This window comes from Schistocerca nitens, chromosome 1 (assembly GCF_023898315.1).
Source record: "Schistocerca nitens isolate TAMUIC-IGC-003100 chromosome 1, iqSchNite1.1, whole genome shotgun sequence".
Classification (NCBI taxonomy): Eukaryota; Metazoa; Arthropoda; class Insecta; order Orthoptera; family Acrididae; genus Schistocerca; species Schistocerca nitens.
Genome location: NC_064614.1, coordinates 295,482,187 through 295,505,832, shown reverse-complemented (window position 1 = coordinate 295,505,832; position 23,646 = coordinate 295,482,187). Strand labels below are relative to the sequence as shown.

Here is a 23,646-nt window from a genome sequence, read left to right as displayed (position 1 = left end):
ATCTCTGGGGAACCTGCCACCCCCCGGTGGTATTAGACTTACCCAGGTAAGCGGGGCTCCGTCTGGGTGGAATGAAGTCGAATTAAGTCGTGTGATGCTGAGGGAAATAGATTAGGAAATGAGACACTTAAATTAGTAAAGGAGTTTTGCTATTTGGGGAGCAAAATAACTGATGATGGTCGAAGTAGAGAGGATATAAAATGTAGACTGGCAATGGCAAGGAAAGCGTTTCTGAAGAAGAGAAATTTGTTAACATCTACTATAGATTAAGTGTCAGGAAGCAGTTTCTGAAAGTATTTGTATGGAGTGTAGCCATGTATGGAAGTCAAATATGGATGATAAATAGTTTGGACAAGAAGAGAATACAAGCTTTTGAAATGTGGTACTACAGAAGAATGCTGAAGATTAGATGGGTAGATCACTTAACTAATGAGGAGATACTGAATAGAATTGGGGAGAAGAGGAATTTGTGGCACAACTTGACTAGAAGTAGTGATCGGTTGGTAGGACATGTTTTGAGGCATCAAGGGATCACCAGTTTAGTATTGTATGGCTGCGTTGAGGGTAAAAATCGTAGAGGGAGACCAAGAGATGAATACACGAAGCAGATTCAGAAGGATGTAGGCTGCAGTATGTACTGGGAGATGAAGCAACTTGCACAGGATAGAGTACCATGGAGAGCTGCATCAAACCAGTCTCAGGACTGAAGACCACCACCACCACAACAACAACAACAACAACATGTCAGACACAGCAAAGGACGTGGTTGGTTAGTCGGTTGTGTGTTCCATATTTCGTTTGAACAGTTATTTTATCTAAATTATGTTGAGCGAGTCAGTTTCCAGGGTATGTATGTGTGATTGGTGTTAATTGAACTATAATTTTTTAGCCCATCTTGTGCAACCAGGCTAAAGAACTAGTTGTGGTGGGCCCTCTGCCTCACCCCTAAGGGTACCACTTTCTAAATAGAAATTCATTAATGAAATAGGAGTTGTCCAGGAGAAATGATTTTGTTATATTTAAAACTTCCTTTGTTGCCTGTCATGCATTGTATAGTATTGGGCAAATGATCAAAAACGTTTGTTGCTCTCTGTTGACCACCTTGCTGTGTCACTTACAGCTTTAACAATGGACACTAACCATCAGTTTTTTTCCTCTGGTGCTGTAGTTATGGACATCATTATTCTTCTCAAATTGTGATGGTTTATTTGTGATCATTAGCAAATGTATTTATTGTGGTATAATTAAATAGCTTACCTCCTCGAAGAGGTATCTACATGACAGCTGTGGGTCAACAAATATTAATAACTGCCCGATCTTGTGCAATCAACATTTTGTTTCTAAGTGATGAGCTGCCCCAGAAAATTACTCCGTAAGACGTTGAGTGAAAATATGCGAACTATGTCAGAATGTTGATTTATTTTTTTCTAAGACGAGCAATTGTAGGAAGAGCAAAAGTAGGTGAACTTAGTTGTTTTAGAAGCTCAGTAATGTTCTTCAATTTCAAGTTTTCACTAATATGTACACCCAATACTTTGAAGCATTTTGCCCTATTTACTGACTCTTGTTCATGTTGTACCCCAGTTGTTGGTATGACTCTTATTTGTTCTGAATATAGTGTTTTTTCTCAAAATTAAGGGAGAGTCCATTTTCAGAGAATCACTTACTAATTCTTTGAAAAACATAATTAACACTCTCTTCAGTGGCTTTCTCTTTAAATGGAATTTTTTATAACACCAGTATCATCTCCAGAAACGACCAATTCTGTTTGCTGAATGTTAAGTGCTTGGTCGTTCACACATAGAAGAAATAGTAATGGACCCAAAATTGAACCCTGTGGGATTCCGTTTTTTTTCTTATCAGTCACTGAAAGGTCAGTTGAGAGGGATGGGGACTGTCTTGAAAGAAGGGTATGAGATGATCATCAGCAAGAGCAAAACTGAGGCAATGGAATGTCGTCGAATTAAATCAGACGATAATGAGGGAATTAGGTTGGGAAATGAGACACTAAAAGTAGTAGGCGAATTCTGCTATTTGGGCAGCAAAATAACTGATTGCCAAAGTAGAGAGGATATAAAATGTTGACTGGTAATGGCAAGGAAAGCATTTCTGAAGAAGAGAGATCTGTTAACATTGAGTAGGTTTGAATGTAACCTTGTATGGAAGTGCAATTTGTATGATAAGCAGTTCAGACAGGAGGAAAACAGAAGCTTATGGAATGTGGTGCTATAGAAGAATGCTGAAGATCAGATGGGTAGATTGTGTAACAAATGAGTAGGTACTGAATAGAACTGGTGTGAAGCTCAGTAATGTTCTTCAGTTTCAAGTGAGTCAGAACTTTTGACTGAAAGATTGGGTCGGTGGGTAGGGCACATTCTGAGACATCGAGGACTCTTCAGTTTAGTATTGAGGGGAAGTGTGGTAAGTAAATATAGTAGAGGGCGGCAGAGTTATGAGTACAGTAAGCACGTTCGAATGTATGTAGGGTGCAGTAATTTTTAAATGGTGAAGAGGCTTGCAGAGGATATAGTAGCATGGAGAGCTGCATCAAACTAATCATGGGACTGAAGATGATAATGCTGACGATGACATTATTACTTGTCACACAATTGTATAACAATCACTTTTACTTGCCATGTAGCTAACAGAAATTTTAAATCTGTGAATCTAGATGTTCAAATAATTTGTAGAATGAGTGACTAATGAGGTATGTTTTTAATTTTCTTTTGAACTGGTAGGTAGTCCCAATTTCTGGCTTTGTGTTGGACACGAGTTTGTTGAATATTTTATTACCAGTGTGTGTAACTCCATTCTGAATCTCGACAAGGGACCAAAGTCTACATGAAAATTAAATATGTGCCATGCATCATGACTTGTGTATGCATTGGCTGCCGGCCACGATACAGTTAACAATAGGACAACAGGGGGCTGGCTGCCAATATGGGCAAAATTAAGTTTTTCCCACTGAAGCTGGCAGTGGTTAAAATAGGGTGCCAGCATTGCCTATAAGGGGTTACACTTGTAGACTGTGCTACTTAACAACTGCAAGTAAACTGACACTTGCTGTAGCATGTTGGCAGTGGTAGGTATTTTTAACAAGCATTTCGCAAGTGCTGTTTAGGTAATCATGAAGGTGTGAAGTGTCAACTAAGAAATTGTTTTAATTGCACTAGAATTCTGTGTTTTGAAATAATATGATGGAGGTAGATTTCCGTTGCAAAGATTTACTGTTCATTACCACAGTATAGCACTGAGGTGGTGTGAAATTTCCTATAGACAACACTGATCATTTTGCAGGACACTATCCAAATGTCAGACACTTAAAACTGTAATCGACATGTTCATTTTGTGGAACCTGCTCACTGTTGATAACTTGCTATTTGCTGAACCTTTTCACTTTGGCCATAAAGCTGTAAAATAATATGACCAGACACCTGTTTGGATTAGTCAGTTAAATTTTGCAGCCAAACTGTAACAAGAATCAGTGTTCTGTACAACAAACGCCCTGTGTAAAGATTACATGTGCCTGTCCACATTTGTACTTCAAATGTAAAACATTAGGGACTTAGTTGTCCTCTGCTGCCTGAATTCAGAACACACAGTTTCTAATTGTCCACCCACCTGTGTCTTTTGTAAATATCCCTGTTCAGAAACAGGACTCTGGTTGTAGATTCGTGTTTGTTGATGTTAAGCTGTATGAAACACTCTAGTGAGTAGTGGGCTAAGATTCTCAACACTATCAAATAAACAGTGCCAATCAAGGATGCTAGCAGCTTTTAATTATCGAATCACATAGCAAACAAAGCCATAGAGTGCTAATAAATTATATAGTAAATGTTCAACTACAATGTCACTTGAAATTTTTGTCCACAAAATACTTTACATAAATTACAACCACGTATCAAAAGAAGCTTCCTATTTACCCACTCCTCCCTGCATTGCTCACAGAGACTCAGTTCATGAAATACTGCCTCTTACCTACAAACCATACCATCCAGACGATCTATCCGGGTGCACTTACTCGACTCTTGAAACTCAACTACTTTGCTCAGCATAAAACACCTCATTCAGTGTCCATTGTTGGCATGAGCCAAAGCTACACAAAGACCTCTGCATTACATAACACTAAATTTGTTAAAGAATATAGATGATGAAATCAATCTAAGTATAGTTGTGACAGTTTGCCATTTAGGTTTACTCAATAATTGCCAGTAAAATCTGAAATATATATGAAAGGATGAATTAATGAATGGAAGTTTGTCTGTATCTCATTCCATTTCTTGCATCGTGCTTCACTTAATGCATTCTTTCTCCGTAGTGACTCCCACAGCCAAAAAAGTTACAGCCTCTTTCCACTTTAGCATGACAGCTTCATGGGATTCACCGCAAAACTAGTCACTAGATTCATCAGTGAATCAACAATAAAAGCATTGCTGAAAATGAGACTTCCATATCTTTGGCAGGGATTCATCAGTACTATTGATTGTAGTAAAAGAGTTATACTATGGACATCTGAATTAGCGTCATTCTGGTTCTCAGGTGGGCCGCCATCTGTGAATGCCACTTCAAAGGGTTTTAATCAGTCTGTAATTTCATAATGTAGAAAAAGTATTTTCATGTTACTTGATACTTGATGTACATCCTACAAATTCTGGTATTCTTTTTGTGAACAGATCTAGACAAAATATTAGTCTTATTTCAGTTCACCTAAAATAACTTCGTAATTAATTAAAAGAAAACATGATATCTTAAGGTTTCCCCCCATGCATACAGTGATTCATGAATCACTCTTAAAATTCTCTCTCTCTCTCTCTCTCTCTCTCTCACACATACACACATACACATACACACACACACACACACACACACACACACACACACACACACACACACACAATACTACTACACGTTCAGAAATTCCTCTGTGGAGTAGGAGTTGTCAAGAGATAAGATTTCAGTACATTTTGGAGGTTTACATTACATTGTAGGTGGCCAAAGATTTTATAGCTGAGTACCTTCTTCTGTGCCTTACTAAGACTGATGGATGGTGTAAATCATTTCCCCAACTAATATTTTTTTAATTAATTTTACCGTTTTTGTCTTTAAACTGTGATTGACTGTTGACAACAAACTTCATAAGGGAGGAAATGTACTGTCAGGTTGTTTTCATTGAGCACAACAGGTTAAAGAGACGTATATGAGAAATATATAAGAATTGTAAAAGAATGGACATGGAAAATTACAGATCTATATCCCCAACTTTTGTTTGCTACAGAATCCTCAAACGTATTCTCAGTTTGAATATAGTAAATTTTCTCGAGACCAAGAAGCTTATATCCACAAATCAGCAATGTTCTAGAAAGCCCCGCTCACGTGAAACTCAGCTTGCCCTTTTCTCGCGTGATACACTGCAAACTATGAAAGAATGACAGCAAGCAGATTCCATATTTCTAGATTTCCGGACAGCATGTGACACAGTGCTCCATTGCAAGGTGTTAATGAAGGTATGAACATGTGGAATAGGTCCACAGATATATGGCTGGCTTGAAGACTAATTAACTTCTAGAATCCAATATGTTGTCCTAGATGGCAAGTGTCAATCAGAGACCAGGTATCATCAGGAGTGCCCCAGGGAATGTGATATGACTGCTGCTGTTTTCTGTATACATAAATGATTTGGTGCACAGGGTGGGCAGCAGTTGTTTGCTAATGATGCTGTGGTGCGCAATGTATTGTTGAAAGTGAGTTATTGTGGGAGGATACAAGAAGAACCAAACAAAATTTTTAGTTGATACAATGAATGACAGCTAACTCTAAATCTATAAAAATGTAAATTAATGCTGATGTGTAGGAAAAACAAACCCATAATGTTCAAATACAGAATTAGTAGTGTCCTGCTTGACACAATCACGTCGTTTATAAATATTTGAGCATAACATTGCAAAGTTATGTGAAATGGAACAAGCAGGTGAGGACTTTGGTAGGGAAGGCAAATGGTCGACTGCAGTTTATTGGGTGAATTTCGGAAAGTGTGGCTCATCTCTAAAGGAGGTCGCATATAGGTGGCATGTGTGACCTTTTCTTGAGTACTGCTAAAGTGTTTATCTGTACCAGGTCAGAGTAAAGGGAGACATCAAAGCAACTCAGAGACAGGCTGTTAAATTTCTTACCAGTAGATTCAAAGAATACGTGAGTGTTGGAGAGGCGATTCAGGAGCTGAGGTAGGAGTCCCTGGAGGGAAACTGATGTTGTTTTCGAGGAACACTACTGAGAAAATTTAGAAAATCAGCATTTGAAGCTAACTGCCCAACAATTCTACTGGTGCCAACATACATTGCGCATAAGGACCATATATTTTATTTTATTTTATTTTATTTATTGATTTATTTAACCTGGCAAGATTAGGGCCATCAGGCCCTCTCTTACATCTAACCAGGCATTCTACTTATTTTACATTCATATGTTTTAGTAGGCATGTTAAACTACATCTAGTACAAAAAGTGAAATAAACAATTTGAAAGGTACACCTGGAAAAATACATACATATAGAGTTTATATTCTTAGATCACAAGTACTGTTATAATTAGACATTATTGAACAGACAGATTTGAGATAGGAGTGCTGGCAGCAGGGAGTATGAGGGAGACTCATGGTGAAGGGAGGAGAAGAATAGAGAGACATGATGAAACATAATTAAGGAAATATAAAGGAAAAGAATATTGCGTGGCTAATAGAGATAGATGAAGAGGAAGGCATCTCAGGAGCAACATAGGAGACGCTAGCTTTGCTATTTGACAGATGAGGGGATTGTCCTTGTACATTAATTTTGTGGAGAACTTTATGAGGATGATAGTAGGAAATGCTTCAACTTCTTCTTAAAAGCAGCAGGAGATTGAATTTTGCGCAAGGTAAGGGGCAGTTTGTTCCAGAGGCGGACAGCGGCAACTGAGAAGGAGTTTGCAAAAGTTTTTGTTTTGTGAGTGGGCACAGTTAGGATACCAAATAAGAGTGACCTCGTGTTTCGATTATGATGACATGACAGGTTTTTAATCTCTGAAGCAAGGTACTGGGGTGTTTGCGCCTCGAGGAGTCGGTGGAGTAGACATAGAGTGTGGTAGTCGCGCAATTTGTCCGGCCGCAGCCACCCTAGCTGGGAGTATGAAGCACTAACATGATCGTATCGGCGAATGTTGCAGGTGTAACGCACACAGGCATTCATGGTTAGCTCTAGCCGTCTTTTGTTTTCACTGCTCATGCCTTGTTGAATCACATCACAATAGTGGAGGTTCGGTAGAACGAGTGCTTGCACGAGCTGGCGTTTCAAGTCCTGTGGAAATATGTTCCGAAACTTTTTGAGAGCATAGAGACAAGCAGACGTCTTTCGGCACACTGCGACTGTATTCTCCGCCCAGTTGAGATGCTCATCCAAAGTTACACCCAAGTTCTTCACTGTTTTCTGATATGGTATTGGAGTACCGTCGAGCAGAATAGGGGGTAGCCGTTCGCGGAAATCTGAACTTATTAATTTCTGATGGGCTATTAAGATTACTTGCGTCTTTTTTGCATTTAGTTTAAGCCCCAGGTTTTTCGCCCATGTCACTACTGAAGACAGATCATCATTCATCTGAGCGATTGCAGTGTTTACATCTTCAGGTCTGACGCTTAGGTAGAGCTGGAGGTCGTCGGCATAGAAATGATATTTACAGGAGGACAGAACCGATGAAATATCATTGACATATAAAGAAAACAAAAGTGGTCCTAAGACTGATCCTTGTGGCACTCCCGAGGAAACATGTTTCCAGGAAGATTTTTCATTTACGCAGACAACACATTGCTGTCTGTCTTTTAAGTAGCTTTCAAACCATCTCATTGCACTTTCAGAGAAATTAAGCTGTTGCATTTTTCTGAGCATTATGTCAAAGTTAACAGTGTCAAAAGCTTTGCTGAAGTCCAGTAGCGTCAATATTGTTGCCTTTCGATTGTCGATGGCATATTTCAGGTCATCAGTTACTTTAATTAGAGCAGTGTTTGTGCTGTGATGTTTACGGAAACCGGATTGAAATTTGTCATATAGGCTGAATTCATGCAAGTGTTCAGTGATTTGGTCATGAACAATATATTCAAGTGCTTTGGAAACAGCAGGCAGTATGCTAATTGGTCGGTAATCACTAGGCAGTTGCGGGTTTTCGATCTTAGGGATGGGTCGAATTAGGCTTCTTTTCCATGCAGTGGGATATATTCCGTTCACGAGGGAAAAATTAAATATGTCAGTTAAGACAGGCACTAAGATATCGGCAACATTCTTAATCATGGTTATACCGATACTGTCGTTGCCTATTGCATCAGAAGAGATTCTCATTATTGCTTTTCTTGCCGTATTTGTTGTTACATGTTTTAGATGGAAGGTATCGTTGTTAGTTATCCTGTTTAGGGATTCTTGTGGACGGTAATTATCAGCTGTGCTGGTATTCAGAGGTGCAGAGAAGAATTCATTTAATTCGTTAGCTGACACATGAAAAGTGGTTTCCGATTTTGCCTTTCCGACCCCCAAGCTACGGAGATTCTTCCATAGAGTCGTGGGCGTCAGATCGCTGCATACAAGGGAGCGAGCGTGCCTGATTTTAGCATTGCGAATGCATTGTTTCACTCTGTTCCGTAGCTTTCTATATTCTTCGAAACGCTCGGGTTTCGGATCTGCCTTGAAACGCCTGTGGGCAGCATCCCTATTAGTCATCATTTGACGTAATTCAGCTGTCAGCCATGGAGCAGGAGATTTTCTTACACGGATTGTGCGCACAGGTGCATGTTTGTCATAGAGGGCAGTGAGTTTATCACCAAGTTCATTAATTTTGCCGTCGATTGTGGGTTTTCTGATTATTTGATGCCATGAGATTTCTGAGCAATCGGCTGTTAGAGCGTCAAGGTCAATACGTTTCATGTTCCTACAGGTTATGTAACGCGATTTGATCATTGGGGGCTGCACAGAGTAGGCCAGGAATATTACATCATGTGCTGAGAGGCCAGGGGCCGATGTTTGACCAACATCTCTTACTTTGTCAGTCTGTTTCGTTGCGATTACGTCTATAAGAGTATGACTGTGCGCCGTATGGTGTGTAGGTTGTAATGGAAGAATGTTCATGCTATTGCAACTAAACAGTCTTCTTAGGTTTATTGCGGAGGGAGTGTCTCTTAGCAGGTCTATGTTCAAGTCACCCATTACGATGACATGTTCGTATTGACACTGAAGTGAATGTAATTCCGACTGGAAGGAACTCATTGAGCTTATTTTTGGCGGCTTGTACACGACGCCAGTCAAGAATTTCCGACTTTGTATATTTATTTCAATGAACATGAATTCAGCCTCTTTTTCTTCAGCAGGATTTGACGTACATAAGACTTTCGCTTTGAGATCTGTTCGTATATACGCGCCGACGCCGCCACCTCGCTTTTTTGATCTGTTTGCCCTAAGAAATGTGTACCCTGGGAGATGAATAGATGCAGAGGATATGTGTGGTTTCAACCACGTTTCGGATAAGAGGATTACGTGGTAGTTTAGTTGGTTGAAGAGGAGGCTAAGTTCTTCGTAATGTGCAGGTAAAGACTGGATGTTGCAGTGAGCTGCTAAAAGCTCTGACGCGTTCCGCTGAGCAGCCTGAAGTAGGGTGGCAGACTGGTTTGTCCCTTTGTTAGGCACTACCTGCCGCGAGGGGCACTGGCCGCTGCTTCCGCCAAGTGACATAACACAGGGGTGTCCGAGATTTTGCGCGCCCTGTGTGTGACACCGCGAGTGCCGGAAGAAAGGCGACTGCTAGAGATTTCCTGAGGTTGCGGGAGTATAGAAAATGGATTAGTGGTATTCGGTGCAAGGAGAATATGACCAAAACAGTGACGGCTGTGTGTCACTGCGTATCCTCTGTCGTACGAGGAGAAATGTAATTAGCGTATTTGAAACAGCTTAGGGTGGAAATAAGGGAAAAGGGAGTGATTTAAGAGGCCGATGCTGCCAGCAGAGAGAAGTAAGCTTAATAATTAATAGATTATCGTAGGAAGCTAGAATTAAATTGAAATTTACTAAAGTGATGCTGGTAGTGATTATCGTAGGAAGCTACAATTAGATTGAAATTTGCTAAAGTGATACTGATAGTGATTTTTGTTATGAACAATTTAAACCGAAGAGATGGGTGATTAATGAACTAAAGGAGAGACTAATAATTGCAATAGAACTAATTCAGAACGGAAGAGAATAAACTGAGAAAATGAAAAAAGTATTAGCAGTAACTAAAATTAAGTAATGGTTAGAGCTACAGACACAAAAAAATAGTGAAAAGTTAATACAGTTACAAAAACAATTAGTTGAAGGTACAAATATGGGTATAATTAAAAAATTAATAAAATTACAAGACTATATCTGAGTATAGGGCTGTTACAATTTGCAAATGGTGTTAAGTTTGCACTTTTGGCTCGAGTAGCTTCACTTAATACTATTCAGTTCTGTCATGTTTGTGACTGTCTTCTTTCCAGCTGCTGTCTTAATGATTACTCTGCCATCCTGAGTCCACACATTCTGAAGACCGAAATGGGATATGGCACTGTTTAAAATCTTTAGCCGTTCGTGTGTCAGATCTTCCCTTATTGTAAGCCCTGTCCTTGCTAACTTCTTCTTCTGGGTAAAGATCTCTGCCCTTTTTCGGTACGAGATAAATTTAATTATTATTGGACGAGGTTTGGTGGCACCTGGTAGTTTTCGTCCCACCCGATGGCTCCTGTCAATGTCTGCCTTGGTCACTTCTACGCCTAATTTTTCACGCGCAACCTGTATAAGCAGGTTGTCCGTGTCTTCTTCTTTATTTTCTACTACTCCAAACAGTCGTAGACTATTTCGCCTTTGGTACTGTTCTAGTTCGTCAGTTGCGGCAGATAGTTTCACTTCCAACTCTCGTGCCTTTTTCTCGTATTCAGACACAGACTTTTTTAGTGCTGTAATTTCGGCAGTATTGGCCTCAACAGTTTCACGCATTTTGGCCAATACTGCTGCCGTTACAGTATCTGATATAGTGCCTGCTATCAGATCGAGATTGTTTTTATCGCGAAGCGCAGCGTTTACCTCAGAGCGGACCAGCTCCGCTATGCCGGGAGCCGCGGCCGCACCTTCCGCCAAGAGCGGGCCCGCCGCATCTGCTGCTTCCCCGCTGCTGGACGCGCTGTTGTTGACTCTTCTGTTTACCATTTTCTCGAAGATATTGGCGGAGCACAGAAAAAAAAATAGCACTACTGCACAGAACACTGTTGTTTACACGATTTCCACTTGTACTAGACAACACCACCTGCGAGAACACCTTCGAATTCGACTAAATTTCGCGAGCCGAACTTAACACGTGTTACACTGCAGCCGCCATGACACTTTAGGCAAGACACAAGAAATTAGGCCTCTTAGAGAGGCATATAGACAGTCAGTTTTCCTCGCTCTATTTGCAAGTGGAACAGGAAAGGAAATGTCTATTAGTGGTACAGAGTACCCTCTTCTGTGCACCGTACAGTGGCTTGTGGAATATCTTAGTAGGTGTAGATGTGGATGAGGTACTAGAGCAGACACCACATATTATCCTTATTATGTGCTTCTTTGCAATGAACACCTTATTCCCAATGATGAGTTGGCCCAGAATGTGATGTGATGAAACATTAGTGAATGAAAATGGGATAAGCAAGTCAACCTTTTTAAATTTTCATCTTGAAAATCTGATATTATTGGTAATGCAAAAGTACAGAGCTAAGATATTTAGGATGATCTGGACATTACTCACAGTTGGGGGTATTGACAGCATAAACACCTAAGAATTTAAAGTATTGTTTTATTTATTGATTTACTCTCCAGTGTTACTTCTAATGGTGTGATCATCCCTTGTGTGTACCCCAGAATTACATGTATTGTGTTTTATCTACATTCAGTGATGTCCATTTGCAGAGGACGAGTTTTTAATTATCAAGAAATTATTATTTATTTTTTCAAATGTTGAAGTTACTCCATTAGGCTTGATTACAATACTTGTCGACAGCTCGCTTAAGTTGTGTGGACTATCTGTTCAACATGTTATCTGATGATGGCCTAAGAAGCTGAAAGCCGGTTTGTGATGAACTAATAAATATTACTGTGGAACATTAATATATTGTATTCAGGCTATTAATATGAAGATGTATTGAATGAAGATGCTTACCATAAACTAATGACCCAACGCTGAGAACAATAAACATGACCACTGAGCTTGATAAGCGTTCATTGGGGGAAGAAAGTGCGGTAAAGAATATTCTCCCACAGGCACGAATACCACCTACTGTTCTTGTTCTACAGAAGATCCACGAGAACTGGATGCCCTTATGACTCATTCTATCCACCATTGGTTTACTGACATACAAACTGAAGTACTTGGCAAGACCCCTCTCCACATATGGGTTACTTTGCACAGTCTTTTTCAGAACTGAGCTGAGTTCACAAGTTGAATAACTGTCTTTGATTTATTGAGGGTGACATGTAAGTTTTGATGTGGTTGTGTGTTCATGAATGTGCCTATCAGACATCAATATGTTTTGAGTTATTTGAACACACTTTCAGATCTTATTTTTTATACAGTGGCCAGTATTATGATCAGATCAGTGATGTTACAATGGGAAGCCCATTGTTGGCCATGATCCCAAACCTCTTCCTGGAGAAGTTAGAAGATATTGCCTGAGACGTGGCCCCATTAAAGACTAGTTGTTTGTTTCACTATGCTGATAGTGCCTGGAACAACCATTTCATTATGGAAAGAGTAGATGATTATACTTTGGCCTTCCTTGATGTCCTCATCTATCGCAAATGCAATGGATGCTTTGTCCACAGCATATGCAGAAAACCAGTGCGCACTTATCTGTACCTACCTGCCATCAGACATTGCCTGGAACAGGAACACAGTGTGATGTAAACATTGGTACATTTTGCAATAACACCATCAGACCCCTGTAATTTGCTGCATGTTGAGGCACTTCAGAGACAAATGGTACAGTGATCCCTGATAAATGAAGTGATCTCAAACAAGAATTGCAGTAAAACCACTGATGAGGAACAGTAAAATAAGTTTGTATTTCTACTGGTGTTCTTTGGCTCCATGTTAGATAAACAGTGTGCAGAAAGGACACAAAATTAAATCTATCTTCAGACCTTTGCCAGAAGCCTGGCAGTTCTCAGGATGTACAGAATACCCTGAGTTTGTGGGCAGTGTTATGTCAGACAGCGTGCACTGTAGAGCAATGCAGGAAAGAGCAGGAGAGGTTTTATTGCCTACAATACTTCAAAAAAAATCTGCTTTAGCTGACCATGCTGTAGAAAAGTCATCAGCTGAAATTTGATGACACATCTGTCATGGCCCTCACTAAAAATTTCAGGAATTAAAGAAGCCATTGAAATAAAAATCATTGAAAACTTTCTTAATAGAAGCAGTGGCCTGCATTCCAGAATCTAGTGATTGCAGGACTGCAGTGGCCACATTGAACACCATCAACATATGCAGATATATGGTGATACCATTGGCCCTCGTGATGTCACTGCTGGCAGGTAAGGGTGTTGGAGCAGTCATTCCACTTGACAATGGCCAAGGGATACTTGGTGTAAAGCTTATGGCATTTTAACCACTTGATGTGGCTGGAAGACTGAGAAAATTTTACTCAGTGCTACTGCCACTTGTCTGTGCGTTCTTAAACTAAATTTGTAGATTTCTTTTCTCATTATCTTCCAGGAAGCTTACCTTCAGTCAGTCACCAACTCAAAAGTGCTTCCGAAACTGTCTTAGTGCGGCCAAGTGACCACTTCACGCCACCAGATTGTGAAATTCTTTACCAGGTTGATTTCTTGGCACCTGAAAGTTTACCATTGCAAAACTTTGACAAGCAAATGTATACTTTATCAGAAAGTAACCTACAACCAATACAAATTTCTCAAACAGCCAAGTGCAGCACTTAAGTGAGACCAAGTCTTAAAAATTTGTGTGAAAAGTTTTGAATTGAAAATGAAATTACATACTTCGGAAAGAAGTAATCATCATTTTAATTTCACAATGACAGGCTAGAGGAATTTGAAGTGTTTTGAAACAGTATTATTTCTTCGTGTTTCTTTATTAAAATATTCACTACTTGTGAATTTATATTGAACTTTGTTTGGTAGTTTCAATTTACACACGTCCTTTTTTAGAAGAAAAATGAGCTTTCTGTTTTCCATCTGTTTGGAAGTGTGCAGTAGGTACAGTGTTTAGCCTTACCATACCTGGGGGGTGTAGATGCCTATCAAATCTTTTGCAGCCAGTCATTTGTATGCACAACAAATCTTGAGAAATGTCACAGCAACAGTATCTTGTTTGGGAAAAGTATCTCCAGTTTCAGTTGTTGCTAATTAGTTATTGATTAAGGTAATTATTTCTTAAAATCTTCTTGTGTGAAAGTGGATTGTAATATGTGGCTATGTTTGTATTTTTAGTACTACTATTAACTGATTCTCTTCTATTGTTTACAATTCCCTCTGTCTTAAATGAGCACTAAATGTGTAGAATGTTTGCCTCTTTACTGAAATTAGAATAAAACTTTAAAATCAGTTTAGATTTAGGAAATATTTCATTCAACTTACTCTTCCTCTCAACTCAGACATCTCCACAATATATTCTTACTAATTATTGTTCTGAGGTGATACAAGTAACAGTTCATGTTCCTAGAACAAGGTAACCTAATGAATTTGCAGATGAAATAATTTTTCTATAAAATAATTCGTGCATGTATTGTTAAAGACATCTGTAGCTTGCTAGTTGTAGTCACTTACTATTCAAAGAGTAATGTTACTTTCTCCTGTGGTATTTGTTCTCTTAAATTATGTTAAGAATATCTGATTTAACTTGAACAGGAATGATAAAAGTTGTTACACATACAAGCATTAATGCTACACAATGTTAATCTTTCAACAATTTTACTTTTCAGATTTTATGTTCAGTAGATCCAAAGCTTTTGAGACTGACACCCCATGATGACATGATTTACAAAATTTTCCGTGAGGAGTTTCCAGATATGAAAGTGGATATGCTGGTAGAGGATGAATTAAAAAGTGCACAAGGAAAGGAGGTAAACAGTTTAAAAAAAAGTATTGTCTATTTCTTATCATTGTGAATTGTTTACATCTTTTATTTCTCTATGCTGGATGCTGTTTCATGGCATACTTGTTATAGAATTGGGTGTCCACCTGGAGTTATGAATGGGGGACTGTTTTACCTCTGGAATACTTTAACTAACACAATGCCGCTATCACATAATGGAAACTCCAGGTTGGAATACCTATAATAATAGGAAAAGGACAGATTGCTACTCACCATGAAGATGACACCTTGAGTTGCAGATAGGCACATACACATATAGGCAGCTGTTACGTTGAAGGAAGGCAGCAGTCTGGAGTGGGGCAGGGAGGTGAGAGGAATAGCAGGGTCCGTGACAAGTCTTTTGATGCCTGTTATGTGCATATATCATACATAAAATGCGAAAATGCAAGGGGTATCCTATATGTAACTTTTACATCTTAAAACATTATTTCCCACATTTTACACTTATTTATTTATTTTTTTGTTAGTTCCTTGTAAAGTGTAAAGGTGGGATATCAGTGTTCTTTCAGATGAATTTGGAGAAACACACAACTGTTTTTTGACACCAAAAAATACTTCTATCAGGAAAGCAATTTCTCCACAGGGCAGTTGATGGTCGAGTTAAAATTCCTCTCTACAGGAAGAGAGTACAAGGATCTAGAATTTTCTACTGCAATTAACAAAACAAGCCATTAAAATAAAGTGTGTTATGTTCAGCTGCATGTTGTGCCATGGGGTCATCTACTTTGCTCTTGGCCACTGTTTGATGGTGGACTGCTGGTTGGCAGTCATAAAAAGCTGTGCAGTGATTGTGGCATAGCTGGATGCTGGCCCATGATGGGGTAGGATAGACCTGTGACAGGACTGGAATAGGAAGTGCTGGGTGGGTGGATTGGTTTTGCACATGGGTCTTCCATGGGGATACGATTCTTGTGGCAAGGGGTTGGGATTGGGAATGGCGTCGGGATGGACTAGGATGTTGTGTAGGTTGTGTGGGCGATGGGAGACTGCTTTAGGAGGGGTGGAAAGTATCTCAGTAGGATGCCCTTCATTTCAGGGCATGAAAATAGGAAATCAAAGCCCTGGACGAAGGACATGGTTCAGTTGTTCCATTCTGGAATGGTAGTGGGTGATGAAGGGGACACTTCTTTGTGGCTGATTCTTGGGGGAGGGGAGGGGGGGAAGATTCACTGTATGGAGGTAAATGGCACGGGGGAGATCAGTTTGCGGACTAGGTCTGGGAGGATAGTACCTGTCCATGAAGACATTGGTGAGGCCCCCAGTATATTGAGAAAGTGAGTTCTTTCCATTGCAGATACACCATCCCCGACTGACGAGGCTCCATGGGAGGGATTTTTTGTTGTGAAAGGGATGGCAGCTGTCAAAATCCACATCCTGTTTTTGGTTGGTGGGTGTAATATGGACAGAGGTGCAGTTGGAACCATCAGAGAGGAGATCAACATCTAGGAAGGTGGCACACTGTGTTGGGGAGCACCATGTCAAGCAAATGGGACAGAAGGTGTTAAGAGATTGTGAAGGAATAAACATGGGGTGTCTTGCCCCTGAGTCCAGATCATGAAGATAGTCTCAGTGAACCCGAACCATACTTTTGGTGTTTTGGGAGGCTAGGAATGTCTCCTGTAGATGGCCAATAAAAAGATTGGCATAAGAGGGAGCCAGTGGATGCCCATGCCTGTGCCGCAGATTTGTGTATATACCTTCCCTTCAAATGAGAAGTAGTTGTGGGTTAGGATAAAGTTAGTAAGGTGTATGAGGCATGAGTAGTGGGTTTGGAGTCTGAAGGAAGTTGGGAAAGGTAATGTCCAATAGAGGTAAGACCATGGGCATGAGGGATGTTTGTGTATAGGGAGGTGACATCAACAGTGTCGAGTACGGGTCCAGGAGGCAAAGGGGTAGGGATGGTGAAGGAAGTGAGTGATGGCTTTGACGTGGTAGACTTGGTTACGGGCAATTTGTTGGAGATATTGGTCAATGAGAGCTGAAATTCTTTCAGTGGGGGCACACTAACCAGCCACAATGGGATGTCCAGGATTGTTGGGTTTGTGGATTTTGGGGAACATGTAGAAGGTGGATGTGTGGGGTGTCGTAGGGGTAACGAGGGAAATGGATTCAGGGGCGTGTCCCAGGGAGGGCCTAAGTCTTTAAGTAGGGACTCGAGTTCGTGTTGGACTTTTGGACTGGGATCATTCTGGCAGACTTTATAGGTGGAGGGGTTGATAATTGACAGAAGCCTTCCGCCAGGTAGTCACTGTGATTCGTAATGGTGTTGGAACCTTTGTTTGCAGATAGGATGATTACGATCAGGATTTGTTTTGAGGTTATGTATGACTGTTTCTTCTTCTACTGAAAGGTTGGCGTTCTGAGGAAGGGAAATGAGGAAGGATGGTGAGGCTAAGTAAGAGGTAAAGAATTCCAGGAAGGTGACCAGTGGGTGGATAGGTGGGAGGAGGGGGGGGGGGGGAGGATCATGATTGGATGATTTTGGATGGAGTGACTGGTGGCAAAGGAGTGCTTACATTGCAGGGATCTGGAGAAGAAGAGTAGGTCTTCGATACGTCAAGTGTGGTTAAATTTGAGTATAGGGCTAAAAGTGAGGCCTTTGGATAGGACTGAAACTTCTGTGGAGCTGATAGTATTGGTGGAAAGATTAACAACAGTGTGACAGGAATGTTTTGGCTCTGGATGTGGTGGAGAGTTTGTAGAGAGTTTTGGGGTATGTGGAAAGCTGAAAATATCAGCTAGGCAGGTTTTAGCTGCCTTGAGAGGTGGACAAAGAGGAAAATTGTTGGTACGAAGGGGTTGGATAGTGGTGCCCCAAGGTGGCAGTAGGATGTCAGCAGATTGGATAACTCATGGAGGTGGTGTCTGGAAAGCTCCTCCAGGTGCTGGAGAGTGAAGGATTCAATTTCAGTGATGTGTTGTGTGGAGCAGGGACTGGAGAGCAGTAGTACCGTAGTACCTTAACAGAGGGAGCAGAGGTGCTTCTTGGATGCCTGTGGCATGGTGATGTTTTTGCAGTATCATGTTTGTGAAGGCCAGGGATTGGTGGAATCTGAAGGTGTAGGTCATTGTGGAAGGATGGATGGGATCCAGAGGAAGGCATCTTTACAGTTAGGCTGTTGGGGGGGGGGGGGGGGAGATTCCATTGTTTAAGCAGCATTTGAGAAACAGGATGTGGGACTGGATTTTAGCCAGGGAGAGGGATATTTTATTAAGCTGCAGAAAGATGGAGTAAGGGTCCATTGTGGCTGGAATATTGTAAAGGAAACTGGAATGTCACAGAAATGGGCAAAATAAGTGTTCATGGTTGTTGAGAGGAGTGGGATGAGCAAAAAGATGCATAAAGATGCGCAAAAATACACAAAGATTCACAGAAATATGGCCCCTCCAGATTGCTGCTTGCATCCCACATAACAACTGCATTCTGGCCTGATATGTTGGAGTTGGCAGTGTGTCCGTGAGGTGTGTCTGCTTGTTTGTGTGAATGGTGAGTGTATGTCTTTACTGATGAAGGCTGTGGCCAAAAGCTTTATGTAAGTGTCTTTTAATTGAGCCTGTCTTCAACTTGATATGTCTTCATGGTAAGTAGTAGTCTGTCTTTTCCTACAGTGTTAAAAATCACGTTAAGAAGCTGAACCCGTTACAATGTCAATGCTCGCGAGGGACCAACACCCACAGAGTCTGTTTAGGTAGTGAATTGACAATAACAAAGATGTGGACCTCATATTGTGAAGAGAACCCTAAAAACACTGTCAAATATGGTTACTACAGGAGCATTTTTTGCAAAGGCTTTGGTGCCCCATTTGTTGATACTTGCTTAATATGCTCATCACTGTAAATTCCTACTGAAGTGGAAAAGCGAAGTGCCAAAAAGGAGAGCCTGCAAACCAATCTCAAAGTCTACAGAATGAGAGCTGAGGTGCCCTGCACGAAGCTGAAAGAAAATAATGATGCTGAAATAACTCTCGGGTATGACTGTCAGAAGAAACTAGTACCACCAAAGGTGGTTTACCAAGCAGTGTATTATTTCTGTCAAACGTGCCTGTACAACTTTACAATCTGTAAGGGCTCCTTGGAGGCCCCCAAGAAACACACACACACACACACACACACACACACACACACACACACACTTTTTCACACATTTGGTTGGAACATGGCTATGCCAAAGGATAAAACCAACTAGCATTGATGGTTCACCACAGATTACCTCATCTAAATGTTTACGGAGCGAAAAAACTTCATTTGGTTTCTGGTGGATGTAGGGGTAATAATGAAAACAGGATGATGATCAGCATGCTATGCCACTGGTCTCTTCTTGAAGCTCCTAGCAGTGTAGAAGAAATCGAACTGTGGTTCCCAGTAGTGAGCCACTCATTCATACCACCTGACAGAGTTTTCAGTAACATCGAAAACTTTGCAAGTTGAGCATAATTGAAAACCTGTCTTTATACATTCAGCACATTGAGAAATTTGCAACAGTAGTATGCCTAGGACAAAATGAATGTCCTGTTCCAAGATTTGAAAGAATATGCAGAAAACTCAGTGAAAGTTACTGGTAACTTTCCAGATTCAAAAAACCAACAAAATTGTGGTCATAACAAGTAAAAACAAGATGACTTGTTCAGTTTCTGGAGAGTGCTTCTACAATTTTGAAGCTGGAGAGTGGAGGAGCATTCTGAAGAGGAGATAAAGTTCAGCAAAGGAAACAGCCCAACATCAATCCCAACAGGTGTAGAACTTCCATAAGCCAAATTTGGTGGAGACGTCGTAAAGCTTTTGGAGCTCCACTTTGGTGAAGACTGGGTGACCAGTAACAAACTCAGATTCTACACTGAGGCGCTGGATGAGCAGGAAGGCACTCCTAGAGTTGCTCCTGCTGCTGCCAACCCGCAGAACAAGGAGGTAGCTGGAAGCGATGTTGAGCTGATGGACGGTGTTGTTGAGGGTGATGTCACTTAAAAGCAATTTTCAGCCAGTTTCGTTTTCCAGAACTTTTTGTTGCTGTTTTACCCTAGATGCAACTTTCCGCCAATTTTTTCATTTTTTAAAATTTTGTTGATGTTTTACTAAGATGCAATTTGGAACTCATTGTATTTTCTGTAATATATTGTGATGTCGAAATATAGATGGTGGTGTTCTCTTTTTGACGTTAGATAAGTCAGTTCTTCCCAGTAAAGTAATGTCACTTTCATATTTTTATATGCAAATTTTGTAGAATTTTCAGGCTTCAGTTCAAAATAAAATGTATACTGTTTATATTCATGATTATTAAATTCTGTTCTCCTGTCATTCCTAATGTATCACTGAGTAGCTGGTTTTGCAACTGAATGTGTGTTTTGTAATTGGATGCAGAAACCAACTCAATATTTCAATTAAGATTTTAATTTATAAAACATAATCACAGATTTCAGCTGTTAATACTGAGTAATTAATTAGTTTTTTTACTTACTTTAAAAAAGAAATGAAATCTTTAACTTTAGTAATTTGAATGGGATGGGTTTTTCGTGATTATCTCAGTTTCACTTATCATGCAGTTAGCAGCTTTTGCATCTAGGCTACTCACATACAGTTGTAAACATTTTCAGCATTGCAAAAATGTTTTAAAATTAAAACATTGTTCATAGTACAGCAAGTGTTCATTTGCATTAAAGCAAGTTTTATTTTTACTGTTTATTAACACTAAGTTTAAAGTGTTGCTTTCAGCATCCAGCTCAAGCACAAGAAATTTATTGCCTACAGAGTCACTAACTTTCACCTTAAAAAATGATTTACAATCTTGTTATTCAGACCACTATTTTCATGCATAGTTTTGTTCCATTCAAGTCTTTCTTTAATTATTATGTTGACACAATCACACACAAACTTCTCCCCTTCATAGTTCATGTGTATTCCTTTCTGGGTGCATAGATTATGATGCAGTGTACTTACATCCATTATAACAAAATTTGCATGCTCAGAACAGTTTGTTTTAATATTTGTGATTTCTTTATTGAAGCGCAAGCTATAAATCAACTCATTTCTGAGTCACTACAGCAGTGGCAGTATTTCTTGATTTGTTCTCTTCTTAAAAAAATCTGCAGAGCTTCCAAGCAAACATGTGCTTCATTTTTTTGCAACATTGTTTGAGGCCATTATACATGTAATGGTCATCTTCTTGTATTACTTTCATTCGAACTACAAGGTGCAGAAAGGACATGTGTAACAAAAGTGAAAATGTTTAGGAGCCACAAAAAACTTCACAGTTAATTTGTAACACACAGTCTACACATGGAACTTTCCTGCAGCTTTTTCAGTCAAAGTTTTGTCACAGTACTGAAAGGAAAACTAGTTTGATAATGTGACATAAAAGGCAATTACTGTACATTTCATGTATTGTACATATGCCCGTTTCACAAAGTATGACTTCTACAATCATAGGAATTTTAAAAACTGTAATGAAATAAGAAATAAACAGAAAACTGCCAGAAAAACTTTATTAGTATTTTAGATACTACAAAATTGGGAACTGATAAGAATCTTCAAAAAAGTATGAGAATAGAGCAATAACAGGCAGCTTTTCTTTCCATTCATTGACTCTTCTTCTATGTATATTGTGGGCAGTTTGAAGTGTCACACACAAACTGCTCTGTATCCGGCAGGAATATGTTGTGCAAATTTTTGCAGCTCCTTCACTTGTTCAGTATTGGAACACTACCAGTGACGTATGCTTTCTCCAAACTTTTCATGAAGTAGACTTTGTAGGATATTGTAGCATTTAAGAGGATATTGACTCTTCTTCTATGTATATTGTGGGCACTTTGAAGTGTCACACACAAACTGCTCTGTATCCGGCAGGAATATGTTGTGCAAATTTTTGCAGCTCCTTCACTTGTTCAGTATTGGAACACTACCAGTGACATATGCTTTCTCCAAACTTTTCATGAAGTAGACTTTGTAGGATATTGTAGCATTTAAGAGGATATGTGGGCTTGTTTAGTCTGTCAATATACTTATAAGCAACATTCTCCCATTTCATATCTGATTTATACTCGGTATGTTTCAACTTGGATAATTGAAAAGTAATTTTATTTTGCTTAGGAATATCACTTCCTTCTGTCTCATCTGATACACATATCTTTTTACACTTTACACTTCCTGGGCCACCATTTCCTGAAAGCTAGAATATCATCCACTTTGATGTAAAAATGTCCAGACACCTGCTCTTTTTCATGAGCCCACAATATTCTTCCATTGTATATGTTCTGTCACTCCTCCTGATGAGTCATTTAATGGCCCTAAAGTCCATGTCACAGGGTAGAAAGGAGTGTCTGCATATAGGCAAATAATGAATTATAGTTTTAAATATTTTTGTTATCAACCATATTGAGTAGAAAACAAACCAGTGTATGATTCGTATTTTGTCCAGGTCATGTCACTGAACAATATTAGATACTGCACATCTTCCTCTTAATGTTTTGTTGAATGTAGTGCAACAAAAAGTTTCAAACTTCATCAGAAATTTCCTTGGTGTTTCCTTCATGGTAAACATACATTGTTAGATGGCCAACACTTCCTACTTTCCAGAAAGGGAACAAGGAACAACTGTGCTATATATGTCTATGGGAACAGTGCGGAAGTCGCGGAAGACGTAGAAACTTCGGGGTTACCAATATGGGAAACAGGAATATGGATAACTGTATACACAACAAACTGTTCCCATAAATGTCTATACATACATATATTTCAGCACAAAGAAAGATACACTTGTACACTGTACAAGGTACAAAGGCTGACTGGAACGTAAACATGGCGGTTTGTCAGAGCAGTTAGTTCAAAGATCATGTTTTACATGGTCGATATGACCTATTGACGCCACATGTCCATTCTGCATCTTTCAAGGCCCTAGATGTCAGGGCAAAAGTGTTTGACGGCTTCATAGACTGCCAGAAGTTCTCTGTCATAAGCGGAATATTTCTTCTGTGCTGTAGACAGTTTTTTAGAGGAGAAGTGAGGGGTTGAAACCGTGTCATCTTTGCGTTGCTGTAGTACTGCCCCAACCGCGATGTCACTGGTGTCCTTAGTGATGAACAACTTGGCAGATGGATCAGGGTGGGCAAGTATGACGGCGTGAGCTAACACTGTCTTTAGAGCCCTGGAGGCTTCTAGCATAGGGTCAGTCCAACAGACTGTTTTAAGGCCCAAAGTCTCTTTGCCAGACACCCGAGTCCGTCAGCGGGGCCTTCATGGTGGTGGCAGAAGGTAGATGTCGGTGGTAGTAATTTATGGTTCCCAGGAAATGTCGGAGCTCTTTGTACGTAGCCGGGGTTGGCAATAACATGATAGCCTGCATGTGAAATTTGGGAGGCTGTATTCCGTCTGTGGAGATGGTGTAACCCAAAAATGTCACAGAAGACTGGCACAATTGTAATTTATCTTTGTTGACCTCGACACTATTGGAGTTCAAGGTTTGGAGGACCTGGGATAAATGATCTTTGTGGTC

General features: G+C 40.0%; 1 protein-coding gene across 1 annotated transcript in view; it reads left to right on the top strand.

The window, feature by feature from the left end:
* LOC126235507 (protein PBDC1) overlaps nt 1-23,646 on the top strand; it is a 77,225-nt gene that overhangs the window by 33,215 nt on the left and 20,364 nt on the right. Inside the window, exon 4 of the mRNA XM_049944228.1 lies at nt 14,992-15,132. Coding sequence (XP_049800185.1) covers nt 14,992-15,132 — 141 coding nt within the window. The remainder of the gene's footprint in view (nt 1-14,991; nt 15,133-23,646) is intronic.